Here is a 23,398-nt window from a genome sequence, read left to right as displayed (position 1 = left end):
CGTATAATCAACGTTGTATCAATGTCAGTTTAAAGGATACATATGTATAATCAACGTTGTATCAATGTCAATTTAAAGGACACGTACGTATAATCAACGTATCAATGTCAGTTTAAAGGACACGTGCGTATAATCAACGTTGTATCAATGTCAGTTTAAAGGACATGTATTTATAAACAACGTTGTATCAATGCCAGTTTAAAGGACACATACGTATAATCAATGTTGTATCAATGTCAGATTAAAGGACACGTACGTATAATCAACGTTGTATCAATGTCAGATTAAAGGACACGTACGTATAATCAACGTTGTATCAATGTCAGTTTAAAGGACACGTACGTATAATCAACGTTGTATCAATGTCAGTTTAAAGGACACGTACGTATAATCAACGTTGTATCAATGTCAGTTTAAAAGACATGTATTTATAATCAACGTTGTATCAATGTCAGTTTAAAGGACATGTATTTATAATCAACGTCGTATCAATGTCAGTTTAAAGGACATGTACGTATAATCAACGTTGTATCAATGTCAGTTTAAAGGACACGTACGTATAAACAACGTTGTATCAATGTCAGTTTAAAGGACATGGCAGGAACACTAAGAAGGGGGCTAATCGTGAACAGATGTAGTCAATCAGTGTAATTAGCCTGCAGTGAGTGCCACCAGGTGTGCTCAGACGGTCCCGCCGTCCTCTGTTGCCATGACAACTAAGCAGGACTGGCCAAGGAAAAGCAAGCAAGTGAAAACAGAAATCAACATGTGTTTCCATGGCAACAGGAGAAGGGGGAGGCGGCCCTACACCTGGCCGTCTTATTGGCTGACAGGACGTCTCTGCACATCCTGGACTTCCTGGCCCAGAACTGGTCAGTGTGCCCCACTTTCACACCAACAATTGTTCATGACTTGACAGACTTTTGTTTGTTTGTTTGTTTCTTTATCTCTTTGTTTGTTTGTTTGTTTGTTTGTTTCTTTATCTCTTTGTTTGTTTGCTTCATCTCTTTGTTTGTTTGTTTGTTTGCTTCTTTATCTCTTTGTTTGTTTGTCTGTTTGTTTGTTCGATTCTTTGTTTGTTGTTTGCTTCTTTGTTTGTTTGATTCTTTATTTGTGTTTTTTTTTGCTTGCTTCTTTATTTCTTTGTTTGTTTGTCTGTGTGTTTGTTCAATTCTTTGTTTGTTTGATTCTCTTTGATTCTTGTTTAGCTCCAACGTGGACGTGCAGACGGTGGCAGGAAACACAGCTCTGCACTACAGTTGTCTGCACAACAAGAGTGACTGTGTCAAGCTGCTGCTGAGGGCCAGAGCCAACACACACATCAGTAAGACACACACACACACACACACACACGCACACGCACACGCACACACACACATGATGGGGTCACACGGAGACACACGTATAAATACATAAATAAACAGAGATGATGCTCTCTCTCTCTTGCGAGTCGATGTACACAAAATTGAACACACACACACACACACATCCTAGTAGTACACACACATCAGTAGTAATACAATAGTGGTAGACACACATCAGTAGTACACACACAATTGTAGTACACACACATCAGTAGTAACACAGTAGTAGTACACACACATCAGTAGTACACACACAATAGTTGTACACACACACACACACACACACACACACACACACACACACACACACACACACACACACATAAGTAGTAACACAATAGTAGTACACACACATCGGTAGTAACACAATAGTAGTACACACACATCAGTAGTACACACACAATAGTAGTTGACACACATCAGTAGTAACACGATAGTAGTACACACAAATCAGTAGTACACACACAATAGTAGTACACACACATCAGTAGTAATACAATAGTGGTAGACACACATCAGTAGTACACACACAATAGTAGTACACACACATCAGTAGTACACACACAATAGTAGTATACACACATCAGTAGTAACACAGTAGTAGTACACACACATCAGTAGTACACACACAATAGTTGTACACACACACACACACACACACACACACACACACAAGTAGTAACACAATAGTAGTACACACACATCGGTAGTAACACAATAGTAGTACACACATCAGTAGTACACAAACAATAGTAGTTGACACACATCAGTAGTAACACGATAGTAGTACACACAAATCAGTAGTACACACACAATAGTAGTACACACACATCAGTAGTAATACAATAGTGGTAGACACACATCAGTAGTACACACACAATAGTAGTACACACACATCAGTAGTACACACACAATAGTAGTATACACACATCAGTAGTAACACAGTAGTAGTACACACACATCAGTAGTACACACACAATAGTTGTACACACACACACACACACACACACACACACACACACACACACACACACAAGTAGTAACACAATAGTAGTACACACACATCGGTAGTAACACAATAGTAGTACACACACATCAGTAGTACACAAACAATAGTAGTTGACACACATCAGTAGTAACACGATAGTAGTACACACAAATCAGTAGTACACACACAATAGTAGTACACACACATCAGTAGTAATACAATAGTGGTAGACACACATCAGTAGTACACACACAATAGTAGTACACACACATCAGTAGTACACACACAATAGTAGTATACACACATCAGTAGTAACACAGTAGTAGTACACACACATCAGTAGTACACACACAATAGTTGTACACACACACACACACACACACACAAGTAGTAACACAATAGTAGTACACACACATCGGTAGTAACACAATAGTAGTACACACACATCAGTAGTACACAAACAATAGTAGTTGACACACATCAGTAGTAACACGATAGTAGTACACACAAATCAGTAGTACACACACAATAGTAGTACACACACATCAGTAGTAACACAATAGTAGTACACACACATCAGTAGTACACACACAATAGTAGTAAACACACATCAGTAGTACACACACAATAGTAGTACACACACATCAGTAGTAACATAATAGTAGTGCACACACATTAGTAGTAACACAATAGTAGTACACACACATCAGTAGTACACACACAATAGTAGTACACACACATCAGTAGTAACACAATAGTAGTACACGCACATCAGTAGTACACACACAATAGTAGTAAACACACATCAGTAGTACACACACAATAGTAGTAACACAATAGTAGTACACACACATAAGTAGTAACACAATAGTAGTACACACACATCAGTAGTTCACACACAATAGTAGTACACACACATCAGTAGTAACACAATAGTAGTACACACACACCAGTAGTACACACACAATAGTAGTAAACACACATCAGTAGTACACACACAATAGTAGTACACACACATCAGTAGTAACATAATAGTAGTGCACACACATTAGTAGTAACACAATAGTAGTACACACACATCAGTAGTACACACACAATAGTAGTGCACACACATCAGTAGTAACACAATAGTAGTACACACACATCAGTAGTACACACACAATAGTAGTAAACACACATCAGTAGTACACACACAATAGTAGTAACACAATAGTAGTACACACACATCAGTAGTAACACAATAGTAGTACACACACATCAGTAGTACACACACAATAGTAGTACACACACAATAGTAGTAAACACACATCAGTAGTACACACACAATAGTAGTAAACACACATCAGTAGTACACACACAATAGTAGTACACACACATCAGTAGTAACACAATAGTAGTGCACACACATCAGTAGTACACACACAATAGTAGTAAACACACATCAGTAGTAACACAATAGTAGTACACACACAATAGTAGTAAACACACATCAGTAGTACACACACAATAGTAGTACACACACATCAGTAGTAACACAATAGTAGTGCACACACATCAGTAGTACACACACAATAGTAGTAAACACACATCAGTAGTAACACAATAGTAGTACACACACATTAGTAGTAACAGTATATACGTAATACACACACATCAGTAGTACACACACAATAGTAGTAAACACGCATTAGTAGTACACACACAATAATAGTAAACACACATCAGTAGTAACACAATAATAGTACACACACATCAGTAGTAACACAATAGTAGTACACACACATCAGTAGTAACACAATAGTAGTACACACATATCATTAGTAACACAACAGTATTGCACACACGTAATTAGTAACACAATAGTAGTACACACACATCAGTAGTAACAGTATATATATATATATTGTGTGTGTTGAACAGAGAATGAGTTAGGAGAGACAGCACTGGATGTGAGTCGCAGGTTGAAGTATCACCACTGTGAGGCACTGGTGAGTTCATACACTTGTTACTCTTCTTCACCTCATGCTCACATGTGTGCGCGCGTGTGTGTGTGTGTGCGCGCGTGTGTGTGTGTGTGCGCGCGTGTGTGTGTGTGTGTGTGTGTGTGTGTGTGTGTGTGTGTGTGTGTGTGTGTGTGTGTGTGTGTGTGCACGTTGCAGCTGCAACAGGCCCAGTCCAACCAGTTCGACCATCACGTCCACGTGGAGTACGAGTGGAGGCTCCGTCACGACGACGTATACGACAGCGACGACGACTTCGATGACAAGGTAACCATGGCGACAGCATCCGAAGGCAGTGGCAGGTAGGAAGTGGGGCACACACTCGCTGAATGAAACAAAATGGCTTCCTGACTCTCCTCCCAGAACGGTCCCGTGAAGAAGGAGCGTTCCTCGTCCTCCTTCTCCTTCCCCTCACGCCCCTTCCTCTCGGGGCTCTCGTCCTCCACCCACCTCCCATCATGCATTGCGTCACCAGCAGGCTCCGCCCCAGCGGCAAGAGGCGGCAGCGGCCTGCTGAGCGTGGGGCGCAGGCTGGCCATGGCCATGGAGCACCACGCCCGGCCCCCGCCCTCGGCAGCCAGCCCCCCTCCGCCGCCGCCCTCTTCCCCCGCACCACCCCTCCCCCCGAGGGTCAAAGGTGAGGCGTGTTACGAGCTTCCCAAAACACAAAGCTCATTTTGACTTTGTCTTCTCGCAGCTCCCACTGTTCCTCCGCCTCCTCCGCCGGGTCGGAGGGAGGGGCCCAGCGAGGAGGATGAGGAGCCAGAGGAGGAGGTCTTCCTCCCCCTGACAGGAAACAGGAAGACGACACCCCCGGTGGCAGCGCGCCACCAGAGGAGCTCCTCCGAGTCCGGCAAGCACGGTAATGCGGCACACGTCCACACCTCTTGTGTGACCCGAGTCATGACTTGTCTGTGTGTGCTCAGATTATGGGATTGCAGCCTGTGCCAGGGTCTACAGCGGTCCAGGTTCCTGCGTGTGAGTATAATCCGCCATCACTCGCTCTTAAAGGTGTGATCAAAATGGAAATAAATTGGTGCTGCACTGACCTCCAGTGGACAAATAGTGTACTGCAGGGCAGACTGTGCAGTATAAAAGTATGTAGTGCCTTGGGGTATGAATTTTATTGTTACTGGGCTGACCTCCAGTGGACAAATAGTGTACTGCAGGGCAGACTGCAGTATAACAGTATATACTACCTTGGGGTATGTGTTTTATTGGTGCTGTGCTAACCTCCAGTAGACAAATGATGTACTGCAGGGCAGACTGTGCAGTATAAAAGTATGTAGTACCTTTTGGATTCGAGTTTTATTGGTGCTGTGACTCAGCTCGTTAGAAAAGTCTTACTGCAAAACTTCAAAATAAAATGAAATCTTTTTAATCGGTGCCTGGCAGCACAATTTGAACATTAACATGCCTTTTCAAAAGAATAACAGACTTTTTGATGAAAAATGTTGTTTGAAACATTGGAATATAGTACAACTGTAGTCTTGGTGCTGCAGCTATCCATTATTTTAGTAATCGACTAATCTATCGATGAATTGGTTTGAGTCATGGAATAAATCATTATTTTAGCCTCAATGCGTCTTTTACGGAAAATGTTTCAAAATTAACAAATTGTTTTTTCTTCTATACACAGTACATCACTTGTTCCACATTTTTTAATGCTACAGTCTTATTAGAAAATGGAATACATTCATTTTTGTCCTCAAAATTCTACACACAATACCCCATAATGACAATGTGATTTTTTGTATTTATTTTGCAAATGTATTAAAACTAGGGATGTCCGATAATGGCTTTTTGCCGATATCCGATATTCCGATATTGTCCAACTCTTTAATTACCGATACCGATATCAACCGATACCAAAATCAACCGATATATGCAGTCGTGGAATTAATACATTATTATGCCTAATTTGGACAACCAGGTATGGTGAAGATAAGGTACTTTTAAAAAAAATTAATAAAATAAAATAAGATAAATATATTAAAAACATTTTCTTGAATAAAAAAGAAAGTAAAACAATATAAAAACAGTTACATTGAAACTAGTAATGAATGAAAATTAGTAAAATTAACTTTTAAAGGTTAGTACTATTAGTGGACCAGCAGCACGCACAATCATGTGTGCTTACGGACTGTATCCCTTGCAGACTGTATTGATGTATATTGATGTATAATGTAGGAACCAGAATATTAATAACAGAAAGAATTAACCCTTTTGTGTGAATGAGTGTAAATGGGGGAGGAAGGTTTTTTGGGTTGGTGCACTAATTGTAAGTGTATCTTGAGTTTTTTATGTTGATTTAATTAAAAAAACAATTTAAAAAAAAAACGATACCGATAAAAAAAAAAGATACCGATAATTTCCGATATTACATTTTAACGCATTTATCGGCCGATATTATCGGACATGTCTAATTAAAACCAAAAAATTACATGCACATAAGTATTCAAAGCTTTTGCTCAATACTTAGTTGATGTACCTTTGGCAGAAACTACAGCCTCAAGCCTTTTTTAATACAACTTTAGGCAGTTTCTCTCATTCTTCTTTGCAGCATCTCTCAAGCTCCATCAGGTTTGGGAAGGTTTCATCCAGGATGTCTCTGTACATTGCTGCATTCATCTTTCCCTCTACCCTGACTAGTCTCCCAGTTCGTTTTCATCCAGGATGTCCCTGTACATTGCTTCATTCATATTTCCCTCTATACTGACTAGTCTCCCAGTTCATTTTCAGCCAGGATGTCTCTGTACATTGCTACATTCATCTTTCCCTCTATCCTGACTCGTTCATTTTCATCCAGGTTGTCTCTGTACATTGCTACAAAAACAATCACGTTGTCATTATAGAATTTAGGAATGAGATTGTAACATAAAACATTTTAGGAACTTTACTTGTTAATATTTATATTAACAAAATCACTAATACTTGTTAATATTTATAATAACAAAATCACTAATACTTGTTAATATTTATAATAACAAAATCATTAATACTTGTTAATATTTATAATAACAATATTACTGATACTGTGACGACCGGGGCGCATGATGATGCGGGGTTTCGTTCTCCCAGGAATGCAGACGGGCTTCAAACACAGCTTGCAGGTAGGAAATTATTTATTTAAGAACAAATCATGCAGGAAAAAACTAAAACGTGCTCATAGCACGGAAAGCGAAAACCAAAAGGGGTTAGCGTGGGAGCTAGCAAGCAAAATAGCCTAGCGTGAAAACTAGCAGGTAAAGAGCAGGAAACAAACGTCGTCAATTGTTGCATCAAGCAAACTAGGAAGCCAGACCAACCCACTGGCAAGGCAGGCTTAAATAATGTCATTGATGGCTAACAGGTGCGCGTCCGGAAACACACGCGGCAGGTGAAAACAATAAGCAGCCATGGCAACAAACCTCAGGCGCACAAAACTAACAGAAAACACAAGTGCCTCGAAAATGTAAACAGAAATATGATTCGGGCAGCGGATCATAACAGATATTTGTTCATATTTATAATAACAATATCACTAATACTTGTTCTCCAATGGGCTCACCACTCATGGGAGGGGCCATAGAGGTCGGGTGCAATGTGAGCTGGGCTGTGGCAGAAGGCAGGGCACTTGGCGGTCCGATCCTCGGCTACATAAGCTAGCCCTTGGGACATGGAACGTCACCTCGCTAGTGGGGAAGGAGCCTGAGCTAGTGCGCGAGGTGGAGAAGTTCCAGCTGGATATAGTCGGACTCACTTTGACGCACTGCAAGGGCTCTGGAACCAGTTCTCTCGAGAGGGGATGGACTCTCTTCCACTCAGGCGTTGCACGCAGTGAGAGGCGACAAGCTGGAGTAGCAATTCTTCCTGCACGTTGGAGTTCAACCCGGTGGACGAGAGGGTAGCTTCCCTCCACCTTCGGGTGGGGGGACGGGTCCTGACTGTTGTTTGTGCTTACGCACCAAACAGCAGCTCAGAGTACCCACCCTTTTTGGATACACTCGAGGGAGTACTGGAAAGTGCGCCCCCGGGTGATTCCCTCGTTCTACTGGGGGACTTCAATGCTCATGTTGGCAACGACAGTGAAACCTGGAGAGGCATGATTGCACACCATGTTCAAACATAAGGGTGTCCATATGTGCACTTGGCACCAGGACACCCTAGGCCGCAGTTCCATGATCGACTTTGTAGTTGTGTCATCGGATTTGCGGCCTCATGTTTTGGACACTCGGGTGAAGAGAGGGGCGGAGCTTTCTACCAATCACCACCTGGTGGTGAGTTGGCTGCGATGGTGGGGGAGGATGCCGGACAGACCTGGCAGGCCCAAACGCATTGTGAGGGTTTGCTGGGAACGTCTGGCAGAGTCTCCTGTCAGAGAGTTTCAATTCCCACCTCCGGAAGAACTTTGAACATGCCACGAGGGAGGTGCTGGACATTGAGTCCGAATGGACCATGTTCCGCGCCTCTATTGTCGAGGCGGCTGATTGGAGCTGTGGCCGCAAGGTAGTTGGTGCCTGTCGTGGCGGTAATCATAGAACCCGTTGGTGGACACCGGCGGTGAGGGATGCCGTCAAGCTGAAGAAAGAGTCCTATCGGGTTCTTTTGGCTCATAGGACTCCGGAGGCAGCGGACAGGTACCAACAGGCCAAGCGGTGTGCGGCTTCAGCGATTGCGGAGGCAAAAACTCGGACATGGGAGGAGTTCTGGGAGGCCATGGAAAACGACTTCCGGACGGCTTCGAAGCGATTCTGGACCACCATCCACCGCCTCAGGAAGGGGAATCAGTGCACTGTCAACACCGTGTATGGTGAGGATGGTGTTCTGCTGACCTCTACTGCGGATGTTGTGGATCGGTGGAGGGAATACTTCGAAGACCTCCTCAATCCCACCAACACATCTTCCTATGAGGAAGCAGTGCCTGGGGAATCTGTGGTGGGCTCTCCTATTTCTGGGGCTGAGGTTGCTGAGGTAGTTAAAAAGCTCCTCGGTGGCAAGGCTTAAGGCTCTGGATGCTGTGGGGCTGTCTTGGTTGACAAGACTCTGCAGCATCGCGTGGACATCGGGGGCGGTACCTCTGGATTGGCAGACCAGGGTGGTGGTTCCTCTCTTTAAGAAGGGGAACCGGAGGGTGTGTTCCAACTATCGTGGGATCACACTCCTCAACCTTCCCGGTAAGGTCTATTTAGGTGTACTGGAGAGGAGGCTACGCCGGATAGTCGAACCTCGGATTCAGGAGGAACAGTGTGGTTTTCGTCCTGGTCGTGAAACTGTGGACCAGCTCTATACTCTCGGCAGGGTCCTTGAGGGTGCATGGGAGTTTGCCCAACCAGTCTACATGGGCTTTGTGGACTTGGAGAAGGCATTCGACCGTGTCCCTCGGGAAGTCATGTGGGGAGTGCTCAGAGAGTATGGGGTATCGGACTGTCTGATTGTGGCGGTGCGCTCCCTGTACGATCAGTGTCAGAGCTTGGTCCGCATTGCTGGCAGTAAGTTGGACACGTTTCCAGTGAGGGTTGGACTCCGCCAAGGCTGCCCTTTGTCACCGATTCTATTCATAACTTTCTAGGCGCAGTCAGGGCGTTGAGGGGTTCCGGTTTGGTTGCTGCAGGATTAGGTCTCTGCTTTTTGCAGATGTTGTGGTCCTGATGGCTTCATCTGGCCAGGATCTTCAGCTCTCACTGGATCGGTTCGCAACTGAGTGTGAAGCGACTGGGATGAGAATCAGCACCTCCAAGTCCGAGTCCATGGTTCTCGCCCGGAAAAGGGTGGAGTGCCATCTCCAGGTTGGGGAGGAGACCCTGCCCCAAGTGGAGGAGTTCAAGTACCTCGGAGTCTTGTTCACGAGTGAGGGAAGAGTGTATCGTGAGATCGACAGGCGGATCGGTGCAGCGTCTTCAGTAATGCGGACGCTGTATCGATCCGTTGTGGTGAAGAAGGAGCTGAGTCGGAAGGCAAAGCTCTCAATTTACCGGTCGATTTACGTTCCCATCCTCATCTATGGTCATGAGCTTTGGGCTTTGACCGAAAGGACAAGATCACGGGTACAAGCGGCCGAAATGAGCTTCCTCCGCCGGGTGGCGGGGCTCTCCCTTAGAGATAGGGTGAGAAGCTCTGCCATCCGATGGGAGCTCAAAGTAAAGCCGCTGCTCCTCCACATCGAGAGGAGCCAGATGAGGTGGTTCGGGCATCTGGTCAGGATGCCACCCGGGGCACGTCCAACCGGTAGGAGGCCACGGGGAAGACCCGGGACACGTTGGGAAGACTATGTCTCCCGGCTGGCCAACGCCCGGGAAAAGAGCTGAACGAAGCGGCTGGGGAGAGGAAAGTCTGGGCTTCCCTGCTTAGGCTGCTGCCCCCGCGACCTGACATCAGATAAGCGGAAGAAGGTGGATGGATGGATGGACTAATACTTGTTAATATTTATAATGACAATATCACTCATACTTATTCATATTTATAATAACAATATCACTAACACTTGTTAATATTTTTAATAACAATATCACTAATACTTGTCAATATTTTTGATAACAATATCACTAATACTTGTTAATATTTTTAATACCAATATCACTAATACTTGTTAATATTTATAATAACAATATCACTAATACTTGATAATATTTTTAATAACAATATCACTAATACTTGTCAATATTTATAATAACAATATCACTAATACTTGTTAATATTTTTAATAACAATATCACTAATATTTGTTAATATTTATAATAACAATATCACTAATACGTGTTAATATTTATAATAATATCACTAAGTATTGTTGGCACTATTTGAATGTTTTTTTACTGGCTTTTATAGGCGGACTAGAGGATCTCCCATGGACTCCACTGTAAGCAGACTTTTATTTAATATTTAGAATGCATAAAGTAATCCATCATGTCACATCATGATTGTGAACCATAGGCAACATTCCAAAAAAGTGCACTTCCCCTTGAAAGAATCAAAGTAGTGTAAAAGACTGATAAAGTTTGGTACATGGAGGTATCAAAGAATCAAAGTAGTGTAAAAGACTGATAAAGTTTGGTACATGGATGTACAATGTCTTCAACAAAAGGTTTGGTTTTGTTAGCATTAGCATTGAAAGCGTCAATTGTGTTTAAATACAACATAAATGATGACCTGCTCCTGCTTGTTTGCTGCTCCCAAATATGCAAGTATTGCATCATCGCTGGCAGCTTTTTGACACTGCAATTGCACTTTTTAAGAATCACCAAACCTTCGACGGCTTCTCTCTCCTCCACTTTGTTCGCCCTTTTCTTTGGGCCATCTCTCTTTGCTCTCACTCCGCTGGCTTTCTTATATGCAAATGAACCCTTCCACGCCCTTAGCCAACCATGGAAGACACCAATTGCGTAGTGTTTTGTGTGGTTGGCTAGATGTCAACAGAGTGGATTGTTGGCTTGGTCTGGCATTGTTTTTGTTAAAGTACCAATGATTGTCACACACACACTAGGTGTGTCGAAATTATTCTCTGAATTTGACCCATCACCCTTGATCACCCCCTGGGAGGTGAGGGGAGCAGTGAGCAGCAGCGAAAAGCAGCTGAAATCATTTTTGGTGATTTAACCCCCAATTCCAACCCTTGATGCTGAGTGCCAAGCAGGGAGGTAATGGGTCCCATTTCTATAGTCTTTGGTATGACTCGGCCGGGGTTTGAACTCACGACCTACCGATCTCAGAGCGGACACTCTAACCACTAGGCCACTGAGTTAATCAGAGTTAGTCGAACTACAAATGGCTGCACGGACCCATGGAAATATCAATGCCAGACCAAGACAACAATCCACTATGTTGACATCTAACCAACCACACAAGACACTACACAATTTAAACCAATCAGAAACAACCTAAGGCGGGTCTTGGCGTCTCTCTTTCACATACCTCAGCTGTACCTTGTTTCTGATTGGTTGAAATTGTGTAGTGTCTTGTGTGGTTGGTTAAATGTCGGCAGATACACAAATTGCATTAAACGCACACACACACGTTGTATTACACGCTCACAAGTCTGGATGTGCTGGCTCAAGTCAGAAGTGCATACTTGCCAACCTTGAGACCTCCGATTTCGGGAGGTGGGAGGTGGTGGTTGGGGGCGTGGTTAAGATATATATATATATATATATATATATATATATAAATATATATATATATGAAATACTTGACTTTCAGTGAATTCTAGCTATATATACAGGTAAAAGCCAGTAAATTAGAATATTTTGAAAAACTTGATTTATTTCAGTAATTGCATTCAAAAGGTGTAACTTGTACATTATATTTATTCATTGCACACAGACTGATGCATTCAAATGTTTATTTCATTTAATTTTGATGATTTGAAGTGGCAACAAATGAAAATCCAAAATTCCGTGTGTCACAAAATTAGAATATTGTGTAAGGGTTACATTTTGAAGACACCTGGTGCCACAAACTAATCAGCTGATTAACTCAAAACACCTGCAAAGGGCTTTAAATGGTCTCTCAGTCCAGTTCTGAAGCCTACACAAACATGGGGAAGACTTCAGATTTGACAGCTGTCCAAAAGGCAACCATCGACACATTGCACAAGGAGGGAAAGACACAAAAGGTTATTGCTGAAGAGGCTGGCTGTTCTCAGAGCTCTGTGTCCAAACACATTAATGGAGAGGCAAAGGGAAGGAAAAACTGTGGTCAGAAAAAGTGTACAAGCGATAGGGATCACCGCGCCCTGGTCAAGATTGTGAAAAAAAACCCATTCAAAAATGTGGGAGAGATTCAGAAGGAGTGGACAGCTGCTGGAGTCAGTGCTTCAAGATCCACCACCAAGAGACGCTTGAAAGACATGGGTTTCAACTGCCGCATACCTCGTGTCAAGCCACTGTTGACCAAGAAACAGCGCGCAAAGCGTCTCACCTGGGCTAAGGAAAAAAAGAGCTGGACTGCTGCTGAGTGGTCCAAAGTCATGTTTTCTGACGAAAGCAAATTTTGCATTTCCTTTGGAAATCGAGGTCCCAGAGTCTGGAGGAAGACAGGAGAGGCACAGGATCCACGTTGCCTGAAGTCTAGTGTAAAGTTTCCACCATCAGTGATGGTTTGGGGTGCCATGTCATCTGCTGGTGTCGGTCCACTCTGTTTCCTGAGATCCAGGGTCAACGCAGCCGTCTACCAGCAAGTTTTAGAGCACTTCATGCTTCTTGCTGCTGACCTGCTCTATGGAGATGGAGATTTCAAGTTCCAACAGGACTTGGCGCCTGCACACAGCGCAAAATCTATCCGTGCCTGGTTTACGGACCATGGTATTTCTGTTCTAAATTGGCCCGCCAACTCCCCTGACCTTAGCCCCATAGAAAATCTGTGGGGTATTGTGAAAAGGAAGATGCAGAATGCCAGACCCAAAAACGCAGAAGAGTTGAAGGCCACTATCAGAGCAACCTGGGCTCTCATAACACCTGAGCAGTGCCAGAAACTCATCGACTCCATGCCACGCCGCATTAACGCAGTAATTGAGGCAAAAGGAGCTCCAACCAAGTATTGAGTATTGTACATGCTCATATTTTTCATTTTCATACTTTTCAGTTGGCCAACATTTCTAAAAATCCCTTTTTTGTATTAGCCTTAAGTAATATTCTAATTTTGTGACACACGGAATTTTGGATTTTCATTTGTTGCCACTTCAAATCATCAAAATTAAATGAAATAAACATTTGAATGCATCAGTCTGTGTGCAATGAATAAATATAATGTACAAGTTACACCTTTTGAATGCAATTACTGAAATAAATCAAGTTTTTCAAAATATTCTAATTTACTGGCTTTTACCTGTGTGTGTGTGTGTGTGTGTATATATATATATATACATATATATTTTATTATATATATATATATATACATAAATAAAAGAAATACTTGAATTTCAGTGTTCATTTATTTACACATATACACACACATAACACTCCTCTACTCATTGTTGAGTTAAGGGTTGAATTGTCCATCCTTGTTCTATTCTCTGTCACTATTTCAGAACACACACATTATACAAATATACATTATAAAATCAATAAGAAAACGGGAGCTCTAATTTGGGAGTCTGAATTAGGATCAGAAGTTCCTATATAAACATTGCGTACTCACGTCGCCATTTTGTATTGATTACTGCAGCTGTGCACTGGATTCATTCACAAATACAAACTACAACTCACAAACACTTTAGAGTTAGGCTCAACCATCAGAATGTGTACTTAAACTTATAAAGATCACATGGATATTATTCAGTGAGTTGATTCACCAAAACTAACCTGTTATACAGGAGGAAAAAGCACACAGGACGTTTCAATTGTTCACAGACTGGTCGCTCTCATCAGAATGACAAGACACTTCCGGTCTGCAGGTTATAGCATTCAATTGGGAAGAAACGCCCTACTGCCCCCTACTGACCAATGTGAATACTGATAAATGTGTAATGACAGCTCCAAAAACTAATTCAAACCACAAAATAAAATAAATAAATCAACACAAAAATGTGACACATTATGGGTGGGTCACATATGCATGTACAACAGGCTGTCAACACGTCACTCAGGTCCGCATGGAGCTGGAGGGGGCGTGTCCTCCAGCTCCGCCTGAATTTCGGGAGATTTTCGGGAGAAAATTTGTCCCGGGAGGTTTTCGGGAGAGGCGCTGAATTTCGGGAGTCTCCCGGAAAATCCGTGAGGGTTGGCAAGTATGCACTTCCGGTCTGCAGGTGATAGCATTCAATTGGGAAGAAACGCCCTACTGCCCCCTACTGACCAATGTGAATACTGATAAATGTGTAATGACAGCTCCAAAAACTAATTCAAACCACAAAATAAACTAAATAAATCAACACTAAAATGTGACACATTATGGGTGGGTCACATATGCATGTACAACAGGCTGTCAACACGTCACTCAGGTCCGCATGGAGCTGGAGGGGGCGTGGCCTCCAGCCCCGCCTGAATTTCGGGAGATTTTCGGTAGAAAATTTGTCCCGGGAGGTTTTCGGGAGGGGCGCTGAATTTCGGGAGTCTCCCGGAAAATCCGGGAGGGTTGGCAAGTATGCAGAAGTGTCACAAGTCACTAGTAGACAACTTAAACACACGTACATCGATCTGATTACAAACACTCCGATTGACACACAGACACACAAATGAGTACACACACACACAAATTGGGTTACACACACACAGATTGAGATACACACTTGCAGGTCATTTTGCTCCAATAATACTTCATAGACAGCTGCTATAGAACTTGAAACTGATGCTCTTTTGGTGACAATTATTCATGATTTGTCTGCGTGTCTGCAGTCCATCTTCTCCTCTCGGATCGCTGGCGGAATGGGCAGACACAGACCCTTGCTGTCCTGCAAGGTCCAAACAAGGTTAGCCAATCAATAAAAAAATCATAAAATTAATCAGTGATGGATCATAATATTCTTTTCTCAGGACATGCAATCAATGGCAACTGGCAACTTTGGTTTGTCTTAGAAGACCTTTGGTCTCTCATCTCATAGACTTACATTGGTCACATCTAATTTTGGACTTGATGTGACCAATCTAAGGCTAAGACTAGATGAAACCAATCTAAGTCTAAGACTAGATGTTACCAATCTAAGTCTAAGACGAGATGTGATCAATCTAAGTCTAAGACTAGATGTGACCGATCTAAGTCTAAGACTAAATGTGATCAATCTAAGTCTAAGAATAAATGTGACCAATCTAAGTCTAAGACTAAATGTGACCAATCTAAGACTAAGACTAAATGTGACCAATCTAAGTCCAAGACTAAATGTGACCAATCTAAGTCTAAGACTAGAAGTGATCAATCTAAGTCTAAGACTAGATGTGACCGATCTAAGTCTTAGACTAGATGTGACCGATCTAAGTCTAAGACTAGATGAAACCAATCTAAGTCTAAGACGAGATGTGATCAATCTAAGTCTAAGATTAATGTGACCAATCTAAGTCTAAGACTAAATGTGACCAATCTAAGTCTAAGACTAGAAGTGATCAATCTAAGTCTAAGACTAGATGTGACCGATCTAAGTCTTAGACTAGATGTGACCGATCTACGTCTAAGACTAGATGTGACCAACTAGATGTGACCAATCAAAGTCTAAGACTAGATGTGACCAATCTAAGTCTAAGACTACATGTGACCAACCTAAGTTGAAGACTAGATGTGACCAACTAGATGTGACCAATACAAGTCTAAGACTAGGTGTGACCAACCTCAGTAGAAGACTAGATGTGACCAACTAGATGTGACCAATATAAGTCTAAGCCTAGGTGTGACCAACCTAAGTCTAAGACTAGATGTGACCAATCTAAGTCTAAGACTAGATGTGACCAGTCTAAGTCTAAGACTAGATGTGACCAATCTAAGTCTAAGACTATTTGTGACCAATCTAAGTCTAAGACTAGATGTGACCAATCTAAGTCTAAGACTAGATGTGACCGATCTAAGTCTAAGACTAGATGTGACCGATCTAAGTCTAAGACTAGATGTGACCAATCTAAGTCTAAGACTAGATGTGACCAGTCTAAGTCTAAGACTAGATGTGACCAATCTAAGTCTAAGACTATTTGTGACCAATCTAAGTCTAAGACTAGATGTGACCAGTCTAAGACTAGATGTGATCACCCTAAGTCTAAGACTAGATGTGACCAATCTAAGTCTAAGACTAGATGTGACCAGTCTAAGTCTAAGACTAGATGTGACCAATCTAAGTCTAAGACTAGATGTGACCAGTCTAAGTCTAAGACTAGATGTGACCAATCTAAGTCTAAGACTAGATGTGACCAATCTAAGTCTAAGACTAGATGTGACCAATCTAAGTATAAGACTAGATGTGACCAGTCTAAGTCTAAGACTAGATGTGACCAATCTAAGTTTAAGACTAGATGTGACCAGTCTAAGTCTAAGACTAGATGTGACCAATCTAAGTCCAAGACTAGATGTGACCAGTCTAAGTCTAAGACTAGATGTGACCAATCTAAGTCTAAGACTAGATGTGACCGATCTAAGTCTAAGACTAGATGTGACCAACTAGTTGTGACCAATCTAAGTCTAAGACTAGATGTGACCAACTAGTTGTGACCAATCTAATTCTAAGACTAGATGTGACCAATCTAAGTCTAAGACTATGTGTGACCAACCTAAGTCGAAGACTAGATGTGACCAACTAGATGTGACCAATATAAGTCTAAGACTAGGTGTGACTAATCTAAGTCTAAGACTAGATGTGACCAGTCTAAGTCTAAGACTCGATGTGACCAATCTAAGTCTAAGACTATATGTGACCAATCTAAGTCTAAGACTAGATGTGACCAGTCTAAGTCTAAGACTAGATGTGACCAATCTAAGTCTAAGACTAGATGTGACCAATCTAAGTCTAAGACTATTTGTGACCAATCTAAGTCTAAGACTAGATGTGACCAGTCTAAGTCTAAGACTAGATGTGACCAATCTAAGTCTAAGACTAGAAGTGATCAATCTAAGTCTAAGACAAAATGTGACCGATCTAAGTCTTAGACTACATGTGGCCAACCTAAGTCGAAGACTAGATGTGACCAACTAGATGTGACCAATACAAGTCTAAGACTAGGTGTGACCAACCTAAGTCTAAGACTAGATGTGACCAATCTAAGTCTAAGACTAGATGTGACCAGTCTAAGTCTAAGACTAGATGTGACCAATCTAAGTCTAAGACTATTTGTGACCAATTTAAGTCTAAGACTAAATGTGACCAATCTAAGTCTAAGACTAGATGTGACCAATCTAAGTCTAAGACTACATGTGACCAACCTAAGTCGAAGACTACATGTGACCAACTAGATGTGACCAATATAAGTCTAAGACTAGGTGTGACCAACCTAAGTCTAAGACTAGATGTGACCAATCTAAGTCTAAGACTAGATGTGACCAATCTAAGTCTAAGACTATTTGTGACCAATCTAAGTCTAAGACTAAATGTGACCAATCTAAGTATAAGACTAGATGGGACCAGTCTAAGTCTAAGACTAGATGTGACCAATCTAAGTCTAAGACTAGATGTGACCAATCTAAGTCTAAGACTAGATGTGACCAATCTAAGTCTAAGACTAGATGTGACCAATCTAAGTCTAAGACTAGATGTGACCAATCTAAGTCTAAGACTAGATGTGAACAATCTAAGTCTAAGACTAGATGTGACCAGTCTAAGTCTAAGAGTAGATGTGACCAATCTAAGTCTAAGACTAGATGTGACCAATCTAAGTCTAAGACTAGATGTGACCAACCTAAGTCTAAGACTAGATGTGACCAACCTAAGTCTAAGACTAGATGTGACCAATCTAAGTCTAAGACTAGATGTGACCAGTCTAAGTCTAAGACTAGATGTGACCAATCTAAGTCTAAGACTAGATGTGACCAACCTAAGTCGAAGACTACATGTGACCAACTAGATGTGACCAATATAAGTCTAAGACTAGATGTGACCAACCTAAGTCGAAGACTACATGTGACCAACTAGATGTGACCAATCTAAGTCTAAGACTAGATGTGACCAATCTAAGTCTAAGACTAGATGTGACCAACCTAAGTCTAAGACTAGATGTGACCAATCTAAGTCTAAGACTAGATGTGACCAGTCTAAGTCTAAGACTAGATGTGACCAATCTAAGTCTAAGACTAGATGTGACCAATCTAAGTCTAAGACTAGATGTGACCAACCTACGTCGAAGACTACATGTGACCAACTAGATGTGACCAATATAAGTCTAAGACTAGGTGTGACCAACCTAAGTCTAAGACTAGATGTGACCAACCTAAGTCTAAGACTAGATGTGACCAATCTAAGTCTAAGACTAGATGTGACCAATCTAAGTCTAAGACTATTTGTGACCAATCTAAGTCTAAGACTAGATGTGACCAATCTAAGTCTAAGACTAGATGTGACCAGTCTAAGTCTAAGACTAGATGTGACCAGTCTAAGTCTAAGACTAGATGTGACCAGTCTAAGTCTAAGACTAGATGTGACCAATCTAAGTCTAAGACTAGATGTGACCAACCTAAGTCGAAGACTACATGTGACCAACTAGATGTGACCAATATAAGTCTAAGACTAGATGTGACCAACCTAAGTCGAAGACTACATGTGACCAACTAGATGTGACCAATCTAAGTCTAAGACTAGATGTGACCAATCTAAGTCTAAGACTAGATGTGACCAACCTAAGTCTAAGACTAGATGTGACCAATCTAAGTCTAAGACTAGATGTGACCAGTCTAAGTCTAAGACTAGATGTGACCAATCTAAGTCTAAGACTAGATGTGACCAATCTAAGTCTAAGACTAGATGTGACCAACCTACGTCGAAGACTACATGTGACCAACTAGATGTGACCAATATAAGTCTAAGACTAGGTGTGACCAACCTAAGTCTAAGACTAGATGTGACCAACCTAAGTCTAAGACTAGATGTGACCAATCTAAGTCTAAGACTAGATGTGACCAATCTAAGTCTAAGACTATTTGTGACCAATCTAAGTCTAAGACTAAATGTGACCAATCTAAGTCCAAGACTAGATGTGACCAATCTAAGTCTAAGACTAGATGTGACCGATCTAAGTCTAAGACTAGATGTGACCGATCTAAGTCTAAGACTAGATGTGACCAATCTAAGTCTAAGACTAGATGTGACCAGTCTAAGTCTAAGACTAGATGTGACCAATCTAAGTCTAAGACTATTTGTGACCAATCTAAGTCTAATACTAGATGTGACCAATCTAAGTCTAAGACTAGATGTGATCACCCTAAGTCTAAGACTAGATGTGACCAATCTAAGTCTAAGACTAGATGTGACCAGTCTAAGTCTAAGACTAGATGTGACCAATCTAAGTCTAAGACTAGATGTGACCTGTCTAAGTCTAAGACTAGATGTGACCAATCTAAGTCTAAGACTAGATGTGACCAGTCTAAGTCTAAGACTAGATGTGACCAGTCTAAGTCTAAGACTAGATGTGACCAATCTAAGTCTAAGACTAGATGTGACCAGTCTAAGTCTAAGACTAGATGTGACCAGTCTAAGTCTAAGACTAGATGTGACCAATCTAAGTCTAAGACTAGATGTGACCAATCTAAGTCTAAGACTAGATGTGACCAACCTAAGTCGAAGACTACATGTGACCAACTAGATGTGACCAATATAAGTCTAAGACTAGGTGTGACCAATCTAAGTCTAAGACTAGATGTGACCAGTCTAAGACTAGATGTGACCAATCTAAGTCTAAGACTAGATGTGACCAGTCTAAGTCTAAGAGTAGATGTGACCAATCTAAGTCTAAGACTAGATGTGACCAATCTAAGTCTAAGACTAGATGTGACCAACCTAAGTCTAAGACTAGATGTGACCAATCTAAGTCTAAGACTAGATGTGACCAGTCTAAGTCTAAGACTAGATGTGACCAGTCTAAGTCTAAGACTAGATGTGACCAATCTAAGTCTAAGACTAGATGTGACCAATCTAAGTCTAAGACTAGATGTGACCAACCTACGTCGAAGACTACATGTGACCAACTAGATGTGACCAATATAAGTCTAAGACTAGGTGTGACCAACCTAAGTCTAAGACTAGATGTGACCAACCTAAGTCTAAGACTAGATGTGACCAATCTAAGTCTAAGACTAGATGTGACCAATCTAAGTCTTAGACTAGATGTGACCAATCTAAGTCTAAGACTATTTGTGACCAATCTATGTCTAAGACTAAATGTGACCAATCTAAGTCCAAGACTAGATGTGACCAATCTAAGTCTAAGACTAGATGTGACCGATCTAAGTCTAAGACTAGATGTGACCGATCTAAGTCTAAGACTAGATGTGACCAATCTAAGTCTAAGACTAGATGTGACCAGTCTAAGTCTAAGACTAGATGTGACCAATCTAAGTCTAAGACTAGATGTGACCAGTCTAAGTCTAAGACTAGATGTGACCAGTCTAAGTCTAAGACTAGATGTGACCAATCTAAGTCTAAGACTAGATGTGACCAGTCTAAGTCTAAGACTAGATGTGACCAATCTAAGTCTAAGACTATTTGTGACCAATCTAAGTCTAAGACTAGATGTGACCAATCTAAGTCTAAGACTAGATGTGATCACCCTAAGTCTAAGACTAGATGTGACCAATCTAAGTCTAAGACTAGATGTGACCAGTCTAAGTCTAAGACTAGATGTGACCAATCTAAGTCTAAGACTAGATGTGACCAATCTAAGTCTAAGACTAGATGTGACCAATCTAAGTATAAGACTAGCTGTGACCAGTCTAAGTCTAAGACTAGATGTGACCAATCTAAGTTTAAGACTATATGTGACCAGTCTAAGTCTAAGACTAGATGTGACCAGTCTAAGTCTAAGACTAGATGTGACCAGTCTAAGTCTAAGACTAGATGTGACCAACCTAAGTCTAAGACTAGATGTGACCAATCAAAGTCTATGACTAGATGTGACCAATCTAAGTCTAAGACTAGATGTGACCAGTCTAAGTCTAAGACTAGATGTGACCGATCTAAGTCTAAGACTAGATGTGATCACCCTAAGTCTAAGACTAGATGTGACTAATCTAAGTCTAAGACTAGATGTGACCAGTCTAAGTCTAAGACTAGATGTGACCAATCTAAGTCTAAGACTAGATGTGACCAGTCTAAGTCTAAGACTAGATGTGACCAATCTAAGTCTAAGACTAGATGTGACCAATCTAAGTCTAAGACTAGATGTGACCAATCTAAGTATAAGACTAGATGGGACCAGTCTAAGTCCAAGACTAGATGTGACCAATCTAAGTCTAAGACTAGATGTGACCAATCTAAGTCTAAGACTAGATGTGACCAATCTAAGTCTAAGACTAGATGTGACCAACCTAAGTCTAAGACTAGATGTGACCAATCTAAGTCTAAGACTAGATGTGACCAGTCTAAGTCTAAGACTAGATGTGACCAATCTAAGTCTAAGACTAGATGTGACCAATCTAAGTCTAAGACTAGATGTGACCAATCTAAGTATAAGACTAGATGTGACCAGTCTAAGTCTAAGACTAGATGTGACCAATCTAAGTCTAAGACTAGATGTGACCAATCTAAGTCTAAGACTAGATGTGACCAACCTAAGTCTAAGACTAGATGTGACCAATCTAAGTCTAAGACTAGATGTGACCAGTCTAAGTCTAAGACTAGATGTGACCAAGCTAAGACTAAGACTAGATGTGACCAGTCTAAGTCTAAGACTAGATGTGACCAATCTAAGTCTAAGACTAGATGTGACCAATCTAAGTCTAAGACTAGATGTGACCAATCTAAGTATAAGACTAGATGTGACCAGTCTAAGTCTAAGACTAGATGTGACCAATCTAAGTCTAAGACTAGATGTGACCAATCTAAGTCTAAGACTAGATGTGACCAACCTAAGTCTAAGACTAGATATGACCAATCTAAGTCTAAGACTAGATGTGACCAGTCTAAGTCTAAGACTAGATGTGACCAAGCTAAGACTAAGACTAGATGTGACCAGTCTAAGTCTAAGACTAGATGTGACCAATCTAAGTCTAAGACTAGATGTGACCAGTCTAAGTCTAAGACTAGATGTGACCAGTCTAAGTCTAAGACTAGATGTGACCAATCTAAGTCTAAGACTAGATGTGACCAGTCTAAGTCTAAGACTAGTGGTGACCAATCTAAGTCTAAGACTATTTGTGACCAATCTAAGTCTAAGACTAGATGTGACCAATCTAAGTCTAAGACTAGATGTGATCACCCTAAGTCTAAGACTAGATGTGACTAATCTAAGTCTAAGACTAGGTGTGACCAGTCTAAGTCTAAGACTAGATGTGACCAATCTAAGTCTAAGACTAGATGTGACCAGTCTAAGTCTAAGACTAGATGTGACCAATCTAAGTCTAAGACTAGATGTGACCAATCTAAGTCTAAGACTAGATGTGACCAATCTAAGTATAAGACTAGATGGGACCAGTCTAAGTCCAAGACTAGATGTGACCAATCTAAGTCTAAGACT

General features: G+C 41.4%; 1 protein-coding gene across 3 annotated transcripts in view; it reads left to right on the top strand.

The window, feature by feature from the left end:
• unm_sa1614 (un-named sa1614) overlaps positions 1-23,398 on the top strand; it is a 64,289-nt gene that overhangs the window by 36,061 nt on the left and 4,830 nt on the right. For 2 of the 3 annotated variants that reach the window (XM_061984726.2, XM_061984725.1), the window contains exons 18-25: positions 787-872; positions 1,209-1,324; positions 4,273-4,340; positions 4,512-4,619; positions 4,716-4,989; positions 5,050-5,214; positions 5,279-5,330; positions 15,662-15,735. In XM_061984726.2, the coding sequence (XP_061840710.1) occupies positions 787-872; positions 1,209-1,324; positions 4,273-4,340; positions 4,512-4,619; positions 4,716-4,989; positions 5,050-5,214; positions 5,279-5,330; positions 15,662-15,735 (943 nt within the window). Of the gene's footprint in view, positions 1-786; positions 873-1,208; positions 1,325-4,272; positions 4,341-4,511; positions 4,620-4,715; positions 4,990-5,049; positions 5,215-5,278; positions 5,331-11,159; positions 11,191-15,661; positions 15,736-23,398 lie in introns of all 3 variants that reach the window. The other variant, XM_061984727.2, reaches the window with a different exon arrangement.

The sequence above is a fragment of the Nerophis lumbriciformis genome, linkage group LG23, assembly GCF_033978685.3.
Source record: "Nerophis lumbriciformis linkage group LG23, RoL_Nlum_v2.1, whole genome shotgun sequence".
Taxonomy (NCBI): Eukaryota; Metazoa; Chordata; class Actinopteri; order Syngnathiformes; family Syngnathidae; genus Nerophis; species Nerophis lumbriciformis.
This window is presented reverse-complemented; position numbering and strand designations above follow the sequence as displayed.